The sequence below is a fragment of the Lepus europaeus genome, chromosome 1, assembly GCF_033115175.1.
Source record: "Lepus europaeus isolate LE1 chromosome 1, mLepTim1.pri, whole genome shotgun sequence".
Lineage (NCBI taxonomy): Eukaryota > Metazoa > Chordata > Mammalia > Lagomorpha > Leporidae > Lepus > Lepus europaeus.
The window spans coordinates 175,329,564-175,349,971 of record NC_084827.1 but is presented as its reverse complement, the minus strand read 5'-3'; the positions used below and the strand labels follow the sequence as shown (position 1 = coordinate 175,349,971).

Here is a 20,408-nt window from a genome sequence, read left to right as displayed (position 1 = left end):
CCAGTCACAATGACTCCCAGGTGGCTCGTCCCTTTAAGCCTGGCTGTCTCCACTCTGGGCTCTGCTGCCTTCATCTTGCTGTTGAGCCTGGCTCTTCCTCCAGGACCCCCACCCAAGCAAGGGCTCACCCCAGCACCCCTCCTGCCCTTCCCTGCCTTCTGTGCTTTGTCCCTGACACGTGCTCTCCACCCAGACCCCCGCCTCCACTCTCCCGCAGCAAATGAGAAGCACTTTTTATCCAGTCACTGTTACCTTGTCTAAGGCGCAGCCGGAAGGTGGACCTCTCCCCTCTCTCTCCTCCATCATTGCCCTGGGAGGGCAGCTTGTCATGGATCACTGAGGACAGGGAGACACAAGAGGGCAGTCAGAGACCTTTGCAGGGACGGGGGAAGTCTCAAAGCCCCCCTCTTAGGGTTCTCCAGCCTCCAGGTCACTCAGAGCTCAGTGCATCCCACAGGACTGCAAGTTCTCCCATCAGCCTGTGAGACAGAAAGACGACAACAGCGAGGGAGCCTTGATGTGTCCCGCGCAGAGAGACACCCAAGAGTGGAGGATAGAGTGGTAGAGGCGCTGTGGGCTGTGTTCCCTAGGGTGATCAGAGGCAGGGAAAACAGACATCAGAATGCCTAACAGAAGTGAAATGTGGGTGGTTTTTTTTTTTTTTTCTAGCCCCTCTCTCTCTTTTTTTTAAAGATTTATTTATTTATTTGAAAGGCAGAGTTACAGAGAGGCAGAGGTAGAGAGAGAGGTCTTCCATCCCATTGGTTCACTCTCCAAATGGAGCCGATCTGAAGCTGGGAGCCAGGAGCTTCTTCTGGGTCTCCCATGCAGGTGCAGGGCCCAAGGACATGTGGCATCTTCTACTGCTTTCCCAGGCCATAGCAGAGAGCTGTGTCAGAAGTAGAGCTGCTGAGACTCGAACTGGTGCCCATATGGGATGCTGGCACTGCAGGTGGTTGCTTTACCCACTACCCCACAGTGCTGCCCCGTCCTCTCTCTAAGATTCTCATTTATTTGACAGGCAGAGTCAGGGGGGTGGTGGGGAAGGGAGAGATCTTCCATCCACTGGTTCATTCCCCAAGTGCTCACAACAGCCAGGGCTGGGCCAGGCTGAAGCCAGGAGCCTCAAACTCCATCTGGGTCTCCCACTTGGGTTCAGGGGCCCAGACACTTGAACATCATCCACTGCCTTCCCAGGAGCATTAGCAGGGAGCTGGATGGTGGAGCAGCCGGGACTCAAACCAGCACTCCGATATGGGATGCCAGTGTCACAGGCAGCTGCTTTGCCTGTTGTATCACAGCGCCGACCCCCAAACATGTGTTTTCTAAATTGTTTGGATTGTGAGGAAGAAGCAGGGACGACCTCAGGACAGGGTCTCAGGAAGTCAGCACACAACAGAGAATATCCTACAGCTTTAACGATGGAGCTAGAAAGGAGGTGGATTGAAGCTTAATTTGATGAGAATGAGCTGTCCCCAAAGGAAGGCACCAGGAAACGCAGGCGCGGCTTTTGGGACCTCAGGGTCCAGAGAGCAGAGGCAGCCGCAGTCCAGGGTGGACGGTCAGCCTCAAGTCTGAGTTGCTCAAGCAGTGGGGGCACCAGAGATGGGCATGAGGCCACAGCCCACGAAGAGGACCCGAGGCCCTGCAATGCGTATAGTAAACATAGCACCATATCCTTTGTACCCATGGACTGGGGAACTCCTGCTTCTAAATAGAATATTCACCCAGAATTTGTGCCCCGGTACTTGATTTCATCTTTTTGTGACTTGATTTGCTATAAAAATTATTTCATGATTAGGTGAGATCATGATCAATCAACAAGGCATAGATACCTCTTTTTCATTTTTCCCCTTGTTTATAAACCTGTAGTATCTCTTTATTGTCTAGTAAATAAACTTCATATCCCTGAGCTGTATGTGCCTGACCCTTCAAAAGTCCGCCTCCCACCTATCTCTTGACTCAGCGCCCCCTCTGCTTCAGCTCGTGGATTTAGCCAGGTCGGGGTTCTGCAGACTTCTTTTCGCACTTCCACTCCTGTTTCCGTAGCATCCGCCCTCCTGAACTGACAGCATCGGGCAGTTTTTCTCCAGATGTCTCTTATCTGGATAACATGGTTGAGACCAAACTGTGTTGGAATAAAAATATAGGCAAGTAATTAAAAAAAAAAAAAAAACACAGGGGCCAGTGCTGTGGCACAGCAGGTTCAAGTCACAGCCTGCAGCACTGGTATCCTTTATGGGCACCGCTTTGAGTCCTGGCTGCTCCACTTCCAATCCAGCTCTCTGCTATGGCCTGGGAAAGCAGCAGAAGATGACCTAGGTGCTTGGGCCCTGCACCCACGTGGGAGACCCAGAAGAAGTTTCTGGCTATTTTGACTATTTGGGGAGGGAACAAGTAGATGGAAAATTCTCTCCCTCTCTCTGAAACTCTGTTTTTCCTCCTCCTCTCTCTCTAACTATGTATTTCAAATAAATAAGTAAATCATAAAAAAATTGGAAGGCACACCTTTTGCTGTTTACTAACAAAGGAGGGTAATCCACACCTTCTTAGGAAAAAGCAGAGAATAAGCCTTTTAGCTTTGTATAGCACCAAAACTAGTCCCTAGCAGAGCAACTTGATAAGCGTTTGTTCTGCACATTTTAAAAAGTAGCTCCATTTCTCCTGGAAAGGCAGAATTTGAACCCAGGGTTAACTTTCTTGCTCATTACTCTAGAAACCTAATAGCGGTATTGTCTTCCCTGGGTTTAGGGATAACAATGTCCCTTGGCTAATAGACTTGGAGGGGCTGTACACGAACCACAAACACTTGGTGGGAGGCCATAGGTCCTCCTTTAATGTGGCGACTCTTGTAGCCCAGTTTGTCCCTGTGGGGCCCCTGGAACTCTGACTGTGGACTTTTTACAAAAGAGACTGACGCCCATGGGCTGAGCCAAGCTGTATCCTGACCCTCAGTTAAACTGTCACTCAGGGCAGGTGGTAGCCAACTTGGTGGGCTTCAGTGTAGACTACTGCAAGGGCTCCAATGGAATAGAAGCCACTGATACAGCCTCGTTGGGATACTGTTACTTGCCCTATGCAAACCTCACGCCCATGTCATTCTGGCTGCCTTGTGATTCTAAATGCCCAGCTCAGCAGACCTCTGGGAAGTGGTTGTACGCCGCCCCTATGCTACAAGCTTTGAGGAGGTTCATGATACGTCTGTTTTGACAGCTACTATATCCCCACTGTCTAGCATAGTGTGTGGCATGCGGTAGAAACTCAATACATGCTTGTTGAAAAAAATTAATCCTGGATCTCAAAAGGTAGATAATAAACATAATTACCACTTTCAAAGCTTTTATAAACGGAAATTAAATCAGGGTATTCCTGCAGGTTGACCTCGCTGAACAGCGCTTCCAGAACTGCCCAGTGAAAGGTCTTCTCCAGCTCTCTGAGGACATTGTACACCACTTTTTGCACTGGGACAAGGTTTCTGCAAGAGTCTTGAGAATCCTGAAAAAATGTGCAATGGAGAGACACAGACTTTCAAGTGACAGAAGAGCTCTAGAAAAGAATGCATTCCAATTTCTCTCCCTAAGTATTATCTCATGGAAAGTTCTAGAATTTTTGTATATCTGTATGGCTACCAAATGAAGCAACTAAATCTTTCCACCTTAAAAATTTCCTTTGGATGGAGCCGAAGCTGTGGCAAAGCAGGTAAAGCTACCACCTGCGGCACCTGCATCCCCTTTGGGCAACAGTTCATGTCCCAGCTGCTACTCTCCCAATCCAGCTCTCTGCCATGGCCTGGGAAAGCAGTGGAAGATGGTCCACGTCCTTGGGCCCCTGAACCCAAATGCGAGACCTGGAAGAAGCTCCTGGCTTTTGGCTTTGGATCGGTGCAGCTCCAGCTATTGTGGCCATTTGGGAGGTGAATCAGTAGATGGGATATCTTTCTCTCTGTCTCTCCCTCTCTGTCTGTAACCCAATCTCTCAAATAAATAAATAAATCTTTAAAAATCCTGAATCTTTTTAACAGTGTTAAATTTTAACAATGTTCCTTTGGCGGGGCAGGCGTTTTGTCTACTGGGTGAGCTGCTGTTCAGGTGGCCTGTGTCCCCATCAGAGTGCCTGTGGTCGACTCCTAGCTGCTTGCTAAGGCAGCCCCGGGAGGCAGTACTGCTGGCTGTAGTACTTCTATCCCTGCCACACACTTGGAAGACCCGGACCGAGTTCCTGGCTTTGGCTTTGGCCTGGCTCAGTTACTGCCACTGCAGGTATTTTGGAAGTGAAACTGCAGACGGGAACCCCACTTCTCTCTCTTTTCCTCCACTTCGCACCCTCCACATCTCAAATAAATAAAGTTGAAAAATGCTCACTGGTAGGTCGGAGCTTCTCACCTTCATTGCCATTAAATGCAAGAAGGAGCAGTGTTGAAGGAAAAAAGTGGATTCCAAGTTCAGTGACATGGAATCCTGTGAGAGGCTGGCCAGACGGTGTAGCACAGAGGACTAAGCAGCATTTCTGTTGACTGGCCGGCCCCTGCCATTCCCCTATGACTGACTGGGCCAAGGGGCTCAAGGAAATCAGGTGACCAGCTCCCCACCTCCACCCCCCATGGCCGTGAATTTGGCCATGAGAAATGCATGTCTACAGGGCAAAGAAAAATGCACTTGGATCACCAAGAGGGCCTGTGGGTAAAATTTACCCAAACTCGAAAACTCCGTAAGTTCCCAAAGAAAAAATAAGGAAAACCATAAGTTATGGCATCCACTCCCAAAGTTATCCTAACAAGACACCCATTCCTACGGGTTGTGAGATTTTCGGATGTAGGTATTTTAAACCAGTTCGGTATTCATTGAAATAAAATGTTGTGACTATAATTGTTTCAGTAGCCCAATGAAACCATTCATCAATTCATTAAAATTATCTTAAATGTTTGGCTTACATTGTATTGAATGAACTGTCTGAATTACAGGGTATGGAAAACAGAAGACATCGCCCATGGATGGACAATGGTTTCCCCTCTCCAGTGCATCCCACCCGCCTGCAGAGGGCGCCATGTAACACCACTGCTTCGGTCACAGCAGGTCGTCTCCCGCCATTTCTGCTTCCTGTCTCCCTCTCTACCTCACAGGAGCACTTACAGAAACACCAGATAGGGACCCCTCACGGGAGACCCACCCGTCGGCTAGCTAGACTCTGAAATCTGGGCCTAGAATATCAAAGCGTAAGTCACCTCGGTGCTGGCTGGCCAGGTTGTGACAGAACAGGCTTACTTACTTCAAACATTTTGTCTGTGATGAGTTCGCGGTCACGGAGGCCCTCAAGGAAAGGGAACGTCTTTCTGATGGCGCTCGAAATCTCCACTTTGTGTCTTTTGAAATGCGTGAACACAGCTTCATAGATCCGCCTTTCCTCTGTGCTCTCGTCTTCTATGGACATCCTAGAGGGGGGAAAGGACAGCCCGCGAACACGGGCGTCAGGATCCAGAGGCCTGTGGGGGCCAACATGTATAAAACAGGTGGTCGTCAGCAGGAATCGGACAGTGGAAGTAAAGCAATGGCGATAAAATGGAAGAAAGCATGGCGGTTATGAACGACTTAAATGCAGGACCGACAAGCCCAGCCTGTCCCGATTAGAGCGGTTAGAAATACCTCTTCACTGGAAAATTTCTTGAATTAAAACTTTTTAACTCCTATAAAATAAAGATGGAGTGAGCAGGTCCTTTACAGAGGAATATAAAACCATAGACTAAAATAGAATCTAGCCTTCAATATACATCTTAATGAACAACTAAGAGAAAATGGATCACAGAAAGTCCCATCTCTGACTAGTCACTAAGCAAGAAATACCATCCTTCCTCATAAAATTAATTTGTGATACAATACGGTTAAATAATGATAACGATAACTGTGCACTGAGAATTTCATGAGAATACCAGTCATAGCTCCTAAGACATCTGTTTTGTGTTAATATAAATCTGTGTTATTGTTAAGTCTTTTTAGTCATCTAAACTTCAGAAATTGCAGCTACTTTCTGTGAAATCTTACATGAGTCCAATTCTGTAATAAATATGACTCAGTGCTCACTCTATTGCTCTGAAAAAAATGCTTTAATCATTATCTCCGCATCCCTAAATGCCCCGAAAACTTGTATGCTTTCCTTGTCAAACCTGACAAGAATTATGGGCACTGCCAGTCCTCAACATGCAGCAGGAAATGCTAAAGACATGTGATTGTTTTGAATTTGAAGAAATCCATTTGTCTTATCTTTTACTGAAGACCCCACTAAGATGATGACAAAGGAATTAGAGTCACAGGGACAAAGACGATGGCAGAAGACAAGGAAAAAGTGTGAGATCTCAACCAAAACCTCGAAGACAAAGTGTCAGGTGGAGGTGCTCTGAGTCAGGACGCAGCCCCTGGAGAGGCGGTGGAGAGTGCAAGGGGGACCCGGGGCTCCAACCCAACGTGAGGCTTGAGAAAAGGACGGAGCACAGAGCTCCTGCTGAGCACTCCCTGGGGATGCCCTGCCGCCGCCATAGGCTAGTGGTGCCTGTTTGGCTTTCATAGGAATGGAATCATATGTAACGTGTGCTTTGTGGCTGCCTTCTTTCATGCATCACCTGTGTTGTATGGGACGAATTTTGTTCCTTGTTATTGTTGAAGGAATTCATTGCATGAGTCTACCATGGTCTAATATGTTCCCATTGATAGACACTTGGATGGATTCATGTCTGGGGCTAGCAAAATAAAGCTGCTGTTTTGAGTGTGTGTGTGTGTGCACAGCTGTGACGGGGGTTTTCATATCTTTTGGGTAAGCACTTAGGAGTGGAATTGCTGGGTCATTGTGTAAAGTATTTTTGTCATTTAAATAGAAAAAAAAAAAGACAAGGATGCCTACCTCTACTGTCATTATTCTAAGTAGTTTTAAAATAAATTTTAGATAATGCAATAGAATTAAAAAAAAACTGGTATATATACTAAAGTGATGTACAAAATAGTATGCCCTGTAATTCTATTTATAGAAACACCAGCCACCTTTCAATGTGGTAAGCCTGGGCTTCAGCAGAAGTCAGCTTGTGAAGAGCCCTGGCAGCTCTGCCAAGAGTTGGATCACTGGAAATGGACCTGCCCTGGAGTCGAAGGATGCCCAGGTCAGAGCCACAGATCTTATTGGCTCTAAGCTGAAAAGCCCTTCATTCAGCCCAACTTCCAAAGTGACCACTGCAGCTGAGGGGATGGTCAAGTAGGGTCAGCAACATTGCAGGCAGAACTGTAAATTTCTTGTTAGAGATGCCCCCTGCCTTTACCTGGCCAGTTCTCCTCCCAGGCCAGCCAAGTAATGAAAGTCAACAGAGTGCCTTCCCCTAGGAGGTTCACACCTCCCTTAGGATATACCCCATGTGAAGAGATAGATAGGTCTGGGCCTCTTAACTTACAAGGCCTAAAGCCCACCAGATTATTATCAAGCCCCTTCTATCAGGTTCTATTTGCCTCTCAATCAGAAAACTTAATTGTAGCTTGGACAGCACCTTTCTTAGCTCCTCTAATAATGACTCTGTCCTTTGTTCTAGGCCCTGTCTAGTGCACTTGGGCCTCATTCCTTTGTAATCATAACCTCTACTCTACCACCAATGGCTCTACTCCCAACATGTGTGTACTGATGGTCCTCTTCCCCACTTAATGCTGTATAATTGTTCAAACCTGGTAAATGCCACTCTTAGGATCATTGGTTACTATCCTCACTCTGTCTTTTATGACCTTGTCTAAATATGATCAGAGTCGGCGAACTTGGAAGGCTTCCATAGCCTTGGCAACTCATGACGACAGCCTAGGATGGTTACTGGCGCCATAAACTAGAGTGTCAATTTGTTGGGTCAACAACAGGAGCCACTGTGCACTTGCTCCTCATGTGGGATCTCTGTCCTTAATGTGCTGTACATTGTGATTTAATGCTATAACTAGTACTCAAACAGTATGTTTCACTTTGTGTTTCTATGTGGGTGCAAACTGTTGAAATCTTTATACTAAATTGATCTTCTGTATATAAAGAGAATTGAAAATGAATCTTGATGCAAATGGAAGGGGAGAGGGAGCAGGAGGGGGGAGGGTTGCGGGTGGGAGGGAAGTTATGGGGGGGGGGGGAAGCCATTGTAATCCATAAGCTGTACACTGGAAATTTATATTCATTAAATAAAAGTTAAAAAAAAAAAAAAAAGAAACACCAGCCACCTAAGAAAATGTCTAAGAGCCAAGATAACAATTTGTGAGGAGTATGAATAAAGAATATTTATAAAATAGTTATAGCTTTCATATGGAACAACAAAAACAAAAGGAAAGAAAATAACACTTCAGACACAATAGCAAATATATTTCCATATATTTTTTAAAGATTTATTTATTTATTTGAAAGTCAGAGTTACACAGAGAGGAGAGGCAGAGAGAGAGAAAGAGAGAGAGAGAGAGAGAGAGAGAGATGTCTTCCATTTGATGGTTCAATCCTCAATTGGCCAGAACTGCCGTAGCTGCACTGATCCGAAGCCAGGAGCCAAGAGGCTCCTCCTGGTCTCCCACGCAGGTGCAGGGGCCCAAGGACTTGGGCCATCTTCCACTGCTTTCCCAGGCCATAGCAGAGAGCTCGATCAGAAGTGGAGCAGCTGGGTCTTGAACCGGCACTGATATGGGATGCCAGCGCTTCAGGCCAGGTCATTTACATGCTGCGCCACAGCACTGGCCCCTACATTTCTATATATTTATAAACAACTGGAAAGTATGATACTTTTATGAGGAAAATATAAAATTTTACTGAACACTTAATAAGGTAGAAATAAATTGAGATATAAAAGTTAACTTAGGAAAACATACCAATTTTAAAATGTTGGGGCCAGTGCTTTGGCGTAGTGGGTAAAGCTGCCGCCTGCAGTGCCAGCATCCCATATGGGTGCCAGTTCAAGACCCAGCTGCTCCACTTCTGATCCAGCTCTCTGCTACAGCCTGGGAAAGCAGTAGAAGGTGGCCCAGGTCCTTGGTCCCCTGATCCACATGGGAGACCTGGAGGAAACTCCTGGCTCCTGGCTTCGGATCGGCACAGCTCCGGCTGTTGCGGCCAACTGGGGAGTGAACCAATGAGTGGAAGACCTCTCTCTCTTCTCTGCTTCTACTCTCTCTATGTAACTCTGACTTTCAAATAAATAAATAAATAAATCTTTTAAAAAAATTGATCCTTCTGAAATTATTATATAAGTGGTACACCTGCAACCTGAGACCCCATTAAAACTGGATAAAATGATATAAATATTCATATAATGTAACAAATGTCTGAGTCAGAACAAACATGGAAGAGAACATTAATAGATTTCCATTAATAGATTCAAATGTTGTGAAAAAGCAATAAAGGGGCCGTGCTGTGGCATAGGGTAAAGCTGCCGCCTGCAGTGCCAGCATCCCAAATGGGCACCAGTTTGAGTCCCATTTGCCCCACTCCCAAGCCAGCTCCCTGCTAATGTGTCTGGGACAGCAGCAGAGGTTGGCCCAAGTGCATGGGCCCCTTCACCCACTTGGGAGACCTGGAAGAAGCTCCTGGCTCCTGGCTTTGGATCGGTCTAGCTTCAGCTGTTGCTGTCATTGGGGAATGAATCAGTAGATGGAAGATCTCTCTCTTTGTTTCTCCCTTTTTTTCTCTGTGTAACTCTGCCTTTCAAATAAATAAATAACTCTTAAAAAAGCAATAAAGATATTAAACAGTGTAGAAGAATATTTTCAACAAACATGACAAAGGATTAATATACCTGATATATAAAACTGCAAATCTATAAATAAAGGGTGACCAACAATCCCCCACAATGGACCTGAACAGCAGTTTAAAAAGAAGAAACTTTAAGTGCTCAAAAAGCATACAAATACGTACAGATCCAAACATCAATGAGACATCATTTCCCACCCATCAGTTGGCAAACACAATTTTATTAGCAGCACTCTACAGGGAAGAAGGTTCAAAGAAACATGCTTGTAGAAGATGCTGCCCAAGTGTCTCTCAGACAGCAAACTGTTCTGAAATTAGAGGCAGGGCTGCAGTTTCCACTTGTGCCATGGGGGGGGGGGGGTGGGCACACTAGCCCCTAAAGGAATGTGGCAGCGGAAGCAGCAGGGGGCTAGTGGACGTTAATTGGTACCTGAGGTGTTGTCGGGAATTTGTAAACTTGCAGGAGTATTTAAATCTCTGAAGATCTACAACAGCTCTGATCCATATCTTAGTCAACCAGATCTTTCCCCAAATCCTTAAGTTGATGTATAAAATTGCCTACATGCCTGTTGGCTTATAGAATTGTTGATATCCTCTAAATAAAAGTGGAACCCAAGGCTATCCAGAGGGGTGCTCTTAGAATGGATGCTCCCATGTCCTCTTTTGAGAAACCACACACACTCTCATTCACCGCTCAGGTAAGCATGAATCACGATAGCTTTCTGAAGAAAAGATCTGGCAGGACCTACCACACTTTAACTTACGCCCACTTTGGACATCCTTCTCATAGAAATGGGCATCTTACACAGACAAGAGCTCTGCAAAGTTATAAATATGTCCTGTTGGAAAATTTACATTTATTTATTTCTAGTAATTGGATGGAAGGTCATAGGTTTCATTGCTGAATAAAAATTTCTCACGTGTGAGAATAAAATTCATAATATGCTCAGGATGCCACACCCCAGGCTGGTAACAGTGGCTGAGTGAACAGTGGTAAGATTCCACCCAGGGGCTGGTGCTCTGGCATAGCAGGTAAAGCTGCCGCCTGCAGTACCAGCATCCCTTAGACGCCAGTTCGAGCCCCGGCTGCTCCTCTTCCTATCCAGCTCTCTGCTATGGCCTGGGAAAGCAGTAGAAGATGGCCCAAGTCCTTGGGCCCCTGCATTTGTGTGGGAGACCCGGGATAAGTTCCTGGCTCCTGGCTTCGGATAGGCCCAGCTCCAGCCTTTGCGGCCATTTGGGGAGTGACCCAGCGGATGGAAGACCTCTCTCTCTCTGTATCTCTCTCTCTTCCTCTCTGTAACTCTGCCTTTTAAATAAAGGAATAAATTTTTTAAAAAAAGTCTGTTAAATCCAATGTATTTTGTTGTTGTTATTTACTTTTAGCTTTAAAAAAAAAAGATTTATTTATTTATGGGGCCACCACCTGTAGTGCAGGCATCCCATATGGGCACCGGCTGGAGACTTGGCTGCTCCATTTCTGATCCAGCTCTCTGCTATGGCCTGAGGAGGCAGTGCAAGATGGCCCAAGTGCTTGGGTTCCTGCACCCATCTGGGAGACCCAGAAGAATCTCCTGGCTCTTGGCTTTGGTTCAGCGCAGCTCCAGCCGTAGCAGCCATCTAGAGAGTGAACCAGAGGATGGAAGACCTCTCTCTCTGCATCTCTGTAACTCTGCCTTTCAAATAAATAAATCTTTCAAAAAAATTCTTAAAACAAAAAAAGATGGTTGATTTCTGGGAGAGCGGCAAGATGGCAGAATAGGAAGGGAGCACACTGATAGTCCAGGAAGAGACAGTTTAATAAAAGTGGAGATACTGCAGGTTCAAGGAAGAGTAGGGGAAGAAACAGCAGAGGAAACACTTCCGGAACTAGTGATTCACAGTGTACCTGCGTGGAGAGCGTGGGAGCCCAAGTTCGGGACACCAGCGGCAGACTCAACACACCAGTGCTGGAACACGAGGTGAGCCGAACCTCAATAGCCCGAGACACCAGCGGGGAAGCGGAAAGAGGAGACTAGAGGGAACGAGGCTTGAAACCCCGTGGGGAAAATTTCACCAGGCTAACTAGAAGAGAGAGAGGAAAAAAAAAAGTGACCGATGCAGAAACGAGTTTCTCTCTCTCCGCTCACCTCTCAAAGGTGAGCAAGACAAAGAACAGGTGCCATTTTGGACATACGTCATAAGCAGGGTGACCTCAGGTCTGCAGCGGCCCTGAGCCTAGCAGAAAAACCTAACTCTGGGGGGGGGGTGTGAAATAACAGGAGATTAGGATCTAACTTGGCAGTCCAGTGGGAGACTGCAGGAGAATTTGAGCCCACGTTGAGGGCAGCACGGATTCCCTGTGTGGTCCTTGGGAAAGAGCTTCTGATCTCTGGCTCCTGTGGGTATATAATTTGCCTGCTAACTACCTGCAATTCTGTTCAGCTGTGCGGAATTACTTCCCTTTTGAATCAAGAAAGGAAGGAAGGAAGGAAGGAAGGAAGGAAGGAAGGAAGGAAGGAAGAAGAAAGAAAGAAAGAAAGAAAGAAAGAAAGAAAGAAAGAAAGAAAGAAAGAAAGAAAGAAAGACAGACTTAACACGCCTAACCTGGGAATGTCACCTTTGACACACCCTCAACCCTGAGGAACCAAACAGAGCTCTCAGGCCACACTCATCTCAAGCCTCTAAGGCTCCATTGAAAGCCTTAATCTAGAGTCATAGTATAACAAGAAAAAACACCACAGTGAAGAAACCAAATATCTCCAACATGCCAAACAACAAACACAAAAACCGAGGTAACAAGAACAAGGAAGACACTATGACGCCCCTAAATGAAAAAGACACCCCAATTCAAGATTACGAAGATGATGAGATAGAAGAAATGCAAGAAGCGGATCTCAAAAAATTGATAAGAACATTAAGAAGTTCTCAAAAACAAATTCTTGAACTACAGAAATCCTTCATGGACAAGATAGAAAATCTCTCTCGTGAAAATGAAATATTAAGGAGGAATCAAAATGAATTGAAACAACTAGTGGAACAAGAAACGGTGATAGTGACGAGAAATCATAATGAAATGAAGAATTCAATAGATCAAATGACAAACACATTAGAGAGCCTTAAAAACAGAATGGGCGAAGCAGAAGAGAGAATATCGGACTTAGAAGACAGAGAACAGGAAAGGAAACAGGCAAACCAAAGAAAAGAAGAAGAAATTAGAAATCTAAAAAATATTGCCTGGAATCTACAGGATACTATTTAAAAACCTAACATTCGGGTTCTAGGAGTTCCCGAAGGCATGGAGAGGGAGGAAGGATTAGAAGGTCTTTTTAGTGAGATACTAGCAGAAAACTTCCCAGGTTTGGAGAAGGACAGAGGCATCTTAGTACAGGAAGCTTATAGAACCCCTAATAAACATGACCAAAAGAGATCCTCACCACGACATGTTGTAATCAAACTCACCACAGTGAAACATAAAGAAAAGATTTTAAAAGGTGCAAGAGAGAAACCTCAGATTACTCTCAGAGGATCTCCAATTAGACTCACAGCAGACTTCTCATCAGAAACCCTACTAGCTAGAAGGGAATGGCAAGACATAGCCCAGGTACTAAGAGAGAAAAACTGCCAGCCCAGAATATTATATCCTGCAAAGCTCTCATTTGTGAATGAAGGTGAAATAAAGACTTTTCACAGCAAACAGAAATTGAAAGAATTTGTCGCCACTCGTCCTGCCCTACAAAAGATGCTTAAAGATGTGTTACACACAGAAACACAGAAACATGATCATCAGTATGAAAGAAGGTAAAGGAAGGAAACCTCACAGCAAAAGATCACAGGAAGCTCAATTTCTCTTTGACATAGAATTAAAATCTGATTCTCTGTTACAGCAATGTGTTAAAGTAATCTACTATGTTCTCTTGATGTCTGTTAAATTCTAATTGTTCAGAAACAGCTGAATTTTTATTAAGAGCTATGGGTTATTTAAATATGTACTTATTTTCAAAGATTTGAATAATCACCTTGTAACAATGATCAAATTTGGTCTATGTTATGTTATGATCTTAAGGAATCTTATTTCAACCAGATATTTTGGATTTTGAGCCTTCTTGGTGTTCTTGACAGGCATTCAAAAAATCAAAGTTCCAAACAATCTGGACTCTAAAATTTCCAGTAAATCTTGGACTTTGGTTTTTCCAGTTTGGGCCCAACTGAAAAAACCGAAGGACCTATGTCTCTCATAGAGACACCAACTAATCAGTCTATTTGGATTATATTAGAAGTACTGTCAAGATGTGACGTGGTACTATATTTTGAGTTTCTATAATGGAAAATGCTATTAATACAAATGTTTGAGAATTAAAAAGTCTAATGATCTTGTGTTACTAGACATGATAGTTATCTTAATGAGAAAGCCCCAGAGGCCTAAAGGGTTAAATACTTGTAAAATCCTACAGGTGCTTTCAAAAATACTGTGAAGTAAGCAAGTGCCTCTTGTTGGTTGATGAGTTTATAATTTTGAACATGGTGACTTAAAGTCTTTTGTCATCCACAGTTATATATGATGTGCTGCTCATAAAACTAAAGTGTTGTTGGTTCTGTGTTTAGCTGTCCTCCTATAGGTTCCTATGGACTTTTTCCAGCCACTTCTATTGTATTCAGTACTTTGGGATGGCTCTGTAAACAGATGAAGCCAATAATGTATTAACAGTACCAACTGAGAGAAAGTATAGTTAACTGAGGTTACTAAAAACAAAAAGCAATTCAAATCAATTGGCAATCTACAAAAAGAGTCAAAGATTTTAAAAGCTATTATTAAAATTGCTATATTGGTCTATTATGTTATGTTATATGTGTGTACATATTGTATGTCCACATGGGGAAATTTTATTAAGAATTTTATTTTAATTGGCTTATAGATAAGATTGTCCATAAATTTAAGCTGCTAAAACTAATCAAAGATACACTTTAATTCGTGTGACCTGAATTTGTGTATCATATGTTTTAAACGTGTTGGTAGAAAGAAACTAAAAACATTTTATATGGTTGTGCTTAAGTTTACTGGTTAAACAAACTACACCATGTTAGATATTTAAGAGGTGTTTTCAAATACATGATTCTTAAAATGTATAGAAGGCATTGGACCTTCTGGTAAATGTTTTCTTAAGTTGTTATCTAATGGTTGAAACGGTTTGCTAAGTATTCATGTAATATTGCTATTGTCAGCAAGCAATCTAGGACTTGCTCCCTCATTTCTCTATTCTAAGCCCAACTTGTTCTTTCATTTCTCTATTCTCTTCAAGGTAGGTAACTGATTCTATTATGAAGGAATCTGTAGGACGCACAATTTAATCTTTAGACCTTATAAAAGAGATGGCTAACATTTTTCTGTAATAGCATAGCCCAAATAAGAGCTTAAATGATAATTTCATAGCTAGATCCACTTCGCCATCAGCGAAGTATACAGTAAGTAGAAAAAACCTCCCTTTCAGACCAAAGGGAAAGAAAGTTTTTAAGTGAGAATATAATTTTCCTCATGGGCATTGTCTATCTTAGAAAAACTACTACAGAACGTGCCTGTGACTATAGACTTGTAGTTCAGGCCACCGAAGATTAGAGATGGGACATGGGCACTCCCTTGACTTGCATCCTCTGGTCTGCTTTAACACAAACCAGGAGGAAAAGAAAGCTAGGCAGCAGAAGCAATGGGAGGCAGGCCTATTAATGGCTGATCTGTACAGTGATCTGCCCTCAAGGAGACCCAACAGGCCAGTCCACTGCAGTGGCTTTCAATGTGGTATGCCTGGGCTTCAGCAGAAGTCAGCTTGTGAAGAGCCCTGGCAGCTCTGCCAAGAGTTGGATCACTGGAAATGGACCTGCCCTGGAGTCGAAGGATGCCCAGGTCAGAGCCACAGATCTTATTGGCTCTAAGCTGAAAAGCCCTTCACTCAGCCCAGCTTCCAAAGTGACCACTGCAGCTGAGGGTATGGTCAAGTAGGGTCAGCAACATTGCAGGCAGAACTGTAAATTTATTGTTAGAGATGCCACCTGCCTTTACCTAGCCAGCTCTCCTCCCAGGCCAGCTAAGTAATGAAAGTCAACAGAGTGCCTTCCCCTAGGAGGTTCACACCTCCCTTAGGATGTACCCCATGTGAAGAGATAGATAGGTCTGGGCCTCTTAACTTACAAGGCCTAAAGCCCACCAGATTATTATCAAGCCCCTTCTATCAGGTTCTATTTGCCTCTCAATCAGAAAACCTAATTGTAGCTCAGACAGCATCTTTCTTAGCTCCTCTAATAATGACTCTGTCCTTTGTTCTAGACCCTGTCTAGCGCACTTGGGCCTCATTCCTTTGTAATCATAACCTCTACTCTACCACCAGTGGCTCTACTCCCAACCTGTGTGTACTGATGGTCCTCTTCCCCACTTAATGCTGTATAATTGTTCAGACCTGGTTAACGCCACTCTTAGGATCATTGGTTACTATCCTCACTCTGTCTTTTATGACCTTGTCTAAATTTGATCAGAGTCGGTGAACTCAAAAGGCTTCCATAGCCTTGGCAACTCATGACGACAGCCCAGGGTGGTTACTGGCACCATAAACTAGAGTGTCAATTTGTTGGGTCAACAACAGGAGCCACTGTGCAGTTGCTCCTCATGTGAGATCTCTGTCCTTAATGTGCTGTACATTTTGATTTAATGCTATAACTGGTACTCAAACAGTATGTTTCACTTTGTGTTTCTATGTGGGTGCAAACTGTTGAAATCTTTACTTAATATATACTAAACTGATCTTCTGTATATAAAGAGAATTGAAAATGAATCTTGATGTGAATGGAAGGGGAGAGGGAGCGGGAGAGGGGAGGGTTGCAGGTGGGAGGGAAGTTATGGGAGGGGGAAGCCATTGTAATCCATAAGCTGTACTTTTGAAATTTATATTCATTAAATAAAAGTTAAAAAAAAGATATCACCCAAACCGTGCTGATCTCCCGTCTATCATGTTTTGGGGTAACATCAGAGGAGGCAAAAATATTAGAGTCAATAGGACAAGACTTTAGAGAAAGTGTATTTAATCCTCACACAGCCTATGAGATGCTATTATTTCTATGAAATAATCAACAAAGAAACTTAGATTTTTAAAAGTTGTGTTTTCGGGGCTGGCACTGTGGCATAGTGGGTAAAGCTGCCACCTGCAGTGCCAGCATCCCATATGGGCACCAGTTCAAGTCCTGGCTGCTCCACTTTTGATCTGTTATGGCTTGGGAAAGCAGTAGAGGATGGCCCAAGTCCTTAGGCCCCTGCACCCACGTGGGAGACCCGGAGGAACCTCCTGGTGCCTGGTTTCGGATTGGCACAGCTCGGGGCTGTTGTGGCCAATTGGAGAGTGAACCAGCAGATGGAAGACCTCTCTCTCTCTCTCTCTCTCTCTCTCTCTGCCTCTCCTTCTGTGTGTAACTCTGACTTTCAAAAAACTAAATAAACCTTTAAAAAAAAAAGTTAAGTTTTCAAATTCAAAAATAAAGGTCAGCACAACAATATAATATTTAGGGTCAGTGATACAGCAGGTTAAGCTGCTGCCTGCAATGCCCACATCCCATATGGGCACAGGCTCAAGCCCCAGATGCTTCTCCTCCCATTCGGCTCCCTATTAATGGCCCAGGAAAAGCAGCAGCAAATGATCCAAGTGTCTGGGCCCTTGCCCCAAATGTGGGAGACTCGGATGGAGCTCCTGGCTGATGTCGCAGCCATTTGGGGAGTGGACCAGCAGAAGGATGATCTGTCTCTCTCTGTCTCTATACCTTTGACTTTCAAAATAAATGAATAAATCTTTTAATATTTAGAAACAAATTTAACAGAATTCAAGAACTATATGCTGAAAATTATAAAATACTGCTGAGAAATTAATAATCCTAATAAATAGACACATTTATGTGCATAGATTGGAAGACAATTTTTTAAAAGATTTATTTATTTATTTGAAAGTCAGAGTTACACAGAAAGAGGAGAGGCAGAGAGAGAGAGAGAGGTCTTCCATCTGATGGTTCACTCCCCAATTGGCCGCTACTGATGGAGCTGCGCCAATCTGAAGCCAGGAGCCAGGAGCTTCTTCCAGGTCTGCCATGCAGGTGCAGGGGCCCAAGCACTTGGGCCATCTTCCACTGCTTTCCCAGGCCATAGCAGAGAGCTGGATCAGAAGTGGAGCAGCTGGGACTAGAACTGGCGCCCATATAGGATGCCAGCAATTCAGGCCAGGGTGTTAACCTGCTATGCCACAGCACCGGCCCCATAAAATTCTTAAGAATACAATTTAATACTTTATCCCTTTTAGTATTTTTTTGTTCTACTTAATGCTATTGGTTGAACTCTGTAATTAACACACAGTTATTCTTAAGTGTTTAAATTTAACTGAAAAGTGATCTCTGTTAAATATAAGAGTGGGAATAAGAGAGGGAGGAGATGTACAATTTAGGACATGCTCAAGCTGACTTGCCCCAAATGGTGGAGTTAGAAATGTGCCAGGGGATTCCAATTCAATCCCATCAAGGTAGCATCTACCAATGCCAACTCACTAGTCCAAGTGCTCACTTTCAGTACACAATTGATCACACTGATAGGTCTAAGAGTCAAAGGGATCACACAAACAAGACTAGTGTCTGCTAATACTAACTGATAGAATAAAAAAAGGAGAGAATGATCCAGCATGGGAAGTGGGATACACAGCAGACTCATAGAATGGCAGATGTCCTAAACAGCACTCTGACCTCAGAATCAGCCCTTAAGGCATTCAGATCTGGCTGAAGAGCCCATGAGAATATTTTAGGCATGGAAAGCCAAGACGCTCTGGCAAAAAAAAAAAAATCCTAAATGAAAGATCTCTGCGAGTAAGATCCCAGTAGAAAGAATGGGGCCATCAAGGTAGGAGGTACCTTTCTCTGAAGGGAGGAGAGAACTTCCACTTTCACTATGACCTCGTCTAAATAAGATCAAAGTTGGCAAACTCAAAAGGCTTCCATAGCCTTGGCTACTCATGACTAGAGCCTAGGGAGATTACTGATGCCATAAACAAGAGTGTCAATTTGTTAAGTCAACAGCAGGAGTCACTGTGCACTTACTCCTCATGTAGGGTCTATGTCCTTAATATGTTGTTCAATGTGAATTAATGCTATAACTAGTACGGAAACAGTATTTTACATTTTATGTTCTATGTGGGTGCAAACTGTTGAAATCTTTACTTAATATATACTAAACTGATCTTCTGTATATAAAGAGAATTGAAAATGAATCTTGATGTGAATGGAATGGGAGAGGGAGCGGGAGATGGGAGGGGTGCGAGTGGGAGGGAAGTTATGGGGGGGGAAAGCCATTGTAATCCATAAACTGTACTTTGGAAATTTATATTTACTAAATAAAAGTTTAAAAAAGGGATAAATTTGACCAAAGAAAGATTTTACTGAAAACTTTAAGACACTGAAGAAGATACAAGTAAGTGGAAAGACATCATGTGTTCGTAAGTTAGAATATTGTTAAAATGTCCATATTATCCAAAGTCAGAACAACTCTAATCAAAATTCCAATAGATTTTAAGAACTATTTTAAAAGACTCTAGAATTTGCATTGAACCACAAAAAACCACAAATGATCAAAGAAATAGTGAGAAAGAACAAAAAAAAAAAAAAAAGGAGGGGAAGGGAGGGGAGTGGGATTTGGCGCTATGGTACAGTAGGTTAAGCCTCTGCCTACAGTCCTGGCATCCTCTATGGCCACTGGTTCAAGTCCCAGCTGCTCCACTTCCAATCCAGAATCTTTGCTGATGGCCTGGGAAAGCAACAAAAGATGGCTCAAGTGCTTGGGCCCTTGAAGCTACATGGAAGACCTAGAAGAAACTCTTGGCTCCTGGCTTCAGATTGGCCTAACTCTTGCCATTGCAGCCATTTAGGGAGTGAACCAGTGGAGAGAAGACCTCTCTCTGTCTTTCCTTCTCTCAGTAACCCTGCCTTTAAAAAAAAAAAAAAAAGAACAAAGTTGGAGGCATCATGCCCTTATTTTAAACTGTCTTATAAAGCTATAATAACTAAACATAATGGTATTGGCAGACACATATACCAAAAACAGAATTGACAGCCCAGAAATAAACTCTCACATACATAGTTGACAACTACTAGTTGATAACAGCACCAAGAATACACAGTCTCCTCAATAAATGATCTGGGACCATCAGATGTCCATATGCAAAAGAATGAAACTAGAACTTTATCTCACGCCACTCAGAAAAATTAACTCCAAGTGGATTAAAGACAGCGTTGTGGTGTAGCAGGTAGAGTCGTCGCCTGCAATGCTAGCATCCCATATGGGCGCCGATTCGAATCCCAGCTGCTCCACTTCCGATCCAGCTCTCTGCTATGGCCTGGGAAAGCAGTAGAAGATGGCCCAAGTCCTTGGGCCCCTGCACCCATGTGGGAGACCTGGAAGAAACTCTTGGCTTTGGATTGGTGCAGCTCCAGCTGTTGTGGCCATCTGGGGAGGGAACCAGCAGATGGAAGACCTCTCTCTCTCTCTCTCTCTCTCTGCCTCTGCCTCTCTGTAACTCTGCCTTTCAAATAAATAAATAAATAAATATTTAAAAAATAAAGACACAAATGTAAGATCTGAAAGCATAAAACTCCTAGTAGAAAACTTAGGAGAAAATTTCCTTGCTATTCTT

At 43.8% G+C, this 20,408-nt stretch overlaps 1 protein-coding gene across 4 annotated transcripts in view; it reads right to left on the bottom strand.

Annotated features, from left to right (window-relative positions):
• LOC133760749 (nuclear autoantigen Sp-100-like) overlaps positions 1–20,408 on the bottom strand; it is a 103,839-nt gene that overhangs the window by 70,820 nt on the left and 12,611 nt on the right. For 3 of the 4 annotated variants that reach the window (XM_062193340.1, XM_062193345.1, XM_062193355.1), the window contains exons 2-4: positions 5,266–5,428; positions 3,327–3,495; positions 253–336 (exon numbers count right to left, since the gene is read on the bottom strand). In XM_062193340.1, coding sequence (XP_062049324.1) covers positions 253–336; positions 3,327–3,495; positions 5,266–5,428 — 416 coding nt within the window. Of the gene's footprint in view, positions 1–252; positions 337–3,326; positions 3,496–5,265; positions 5,429–20,408 lie in introns of those variants that run through there. The other variant, XM_062193364.1, reaches the window with a different exon arrangement.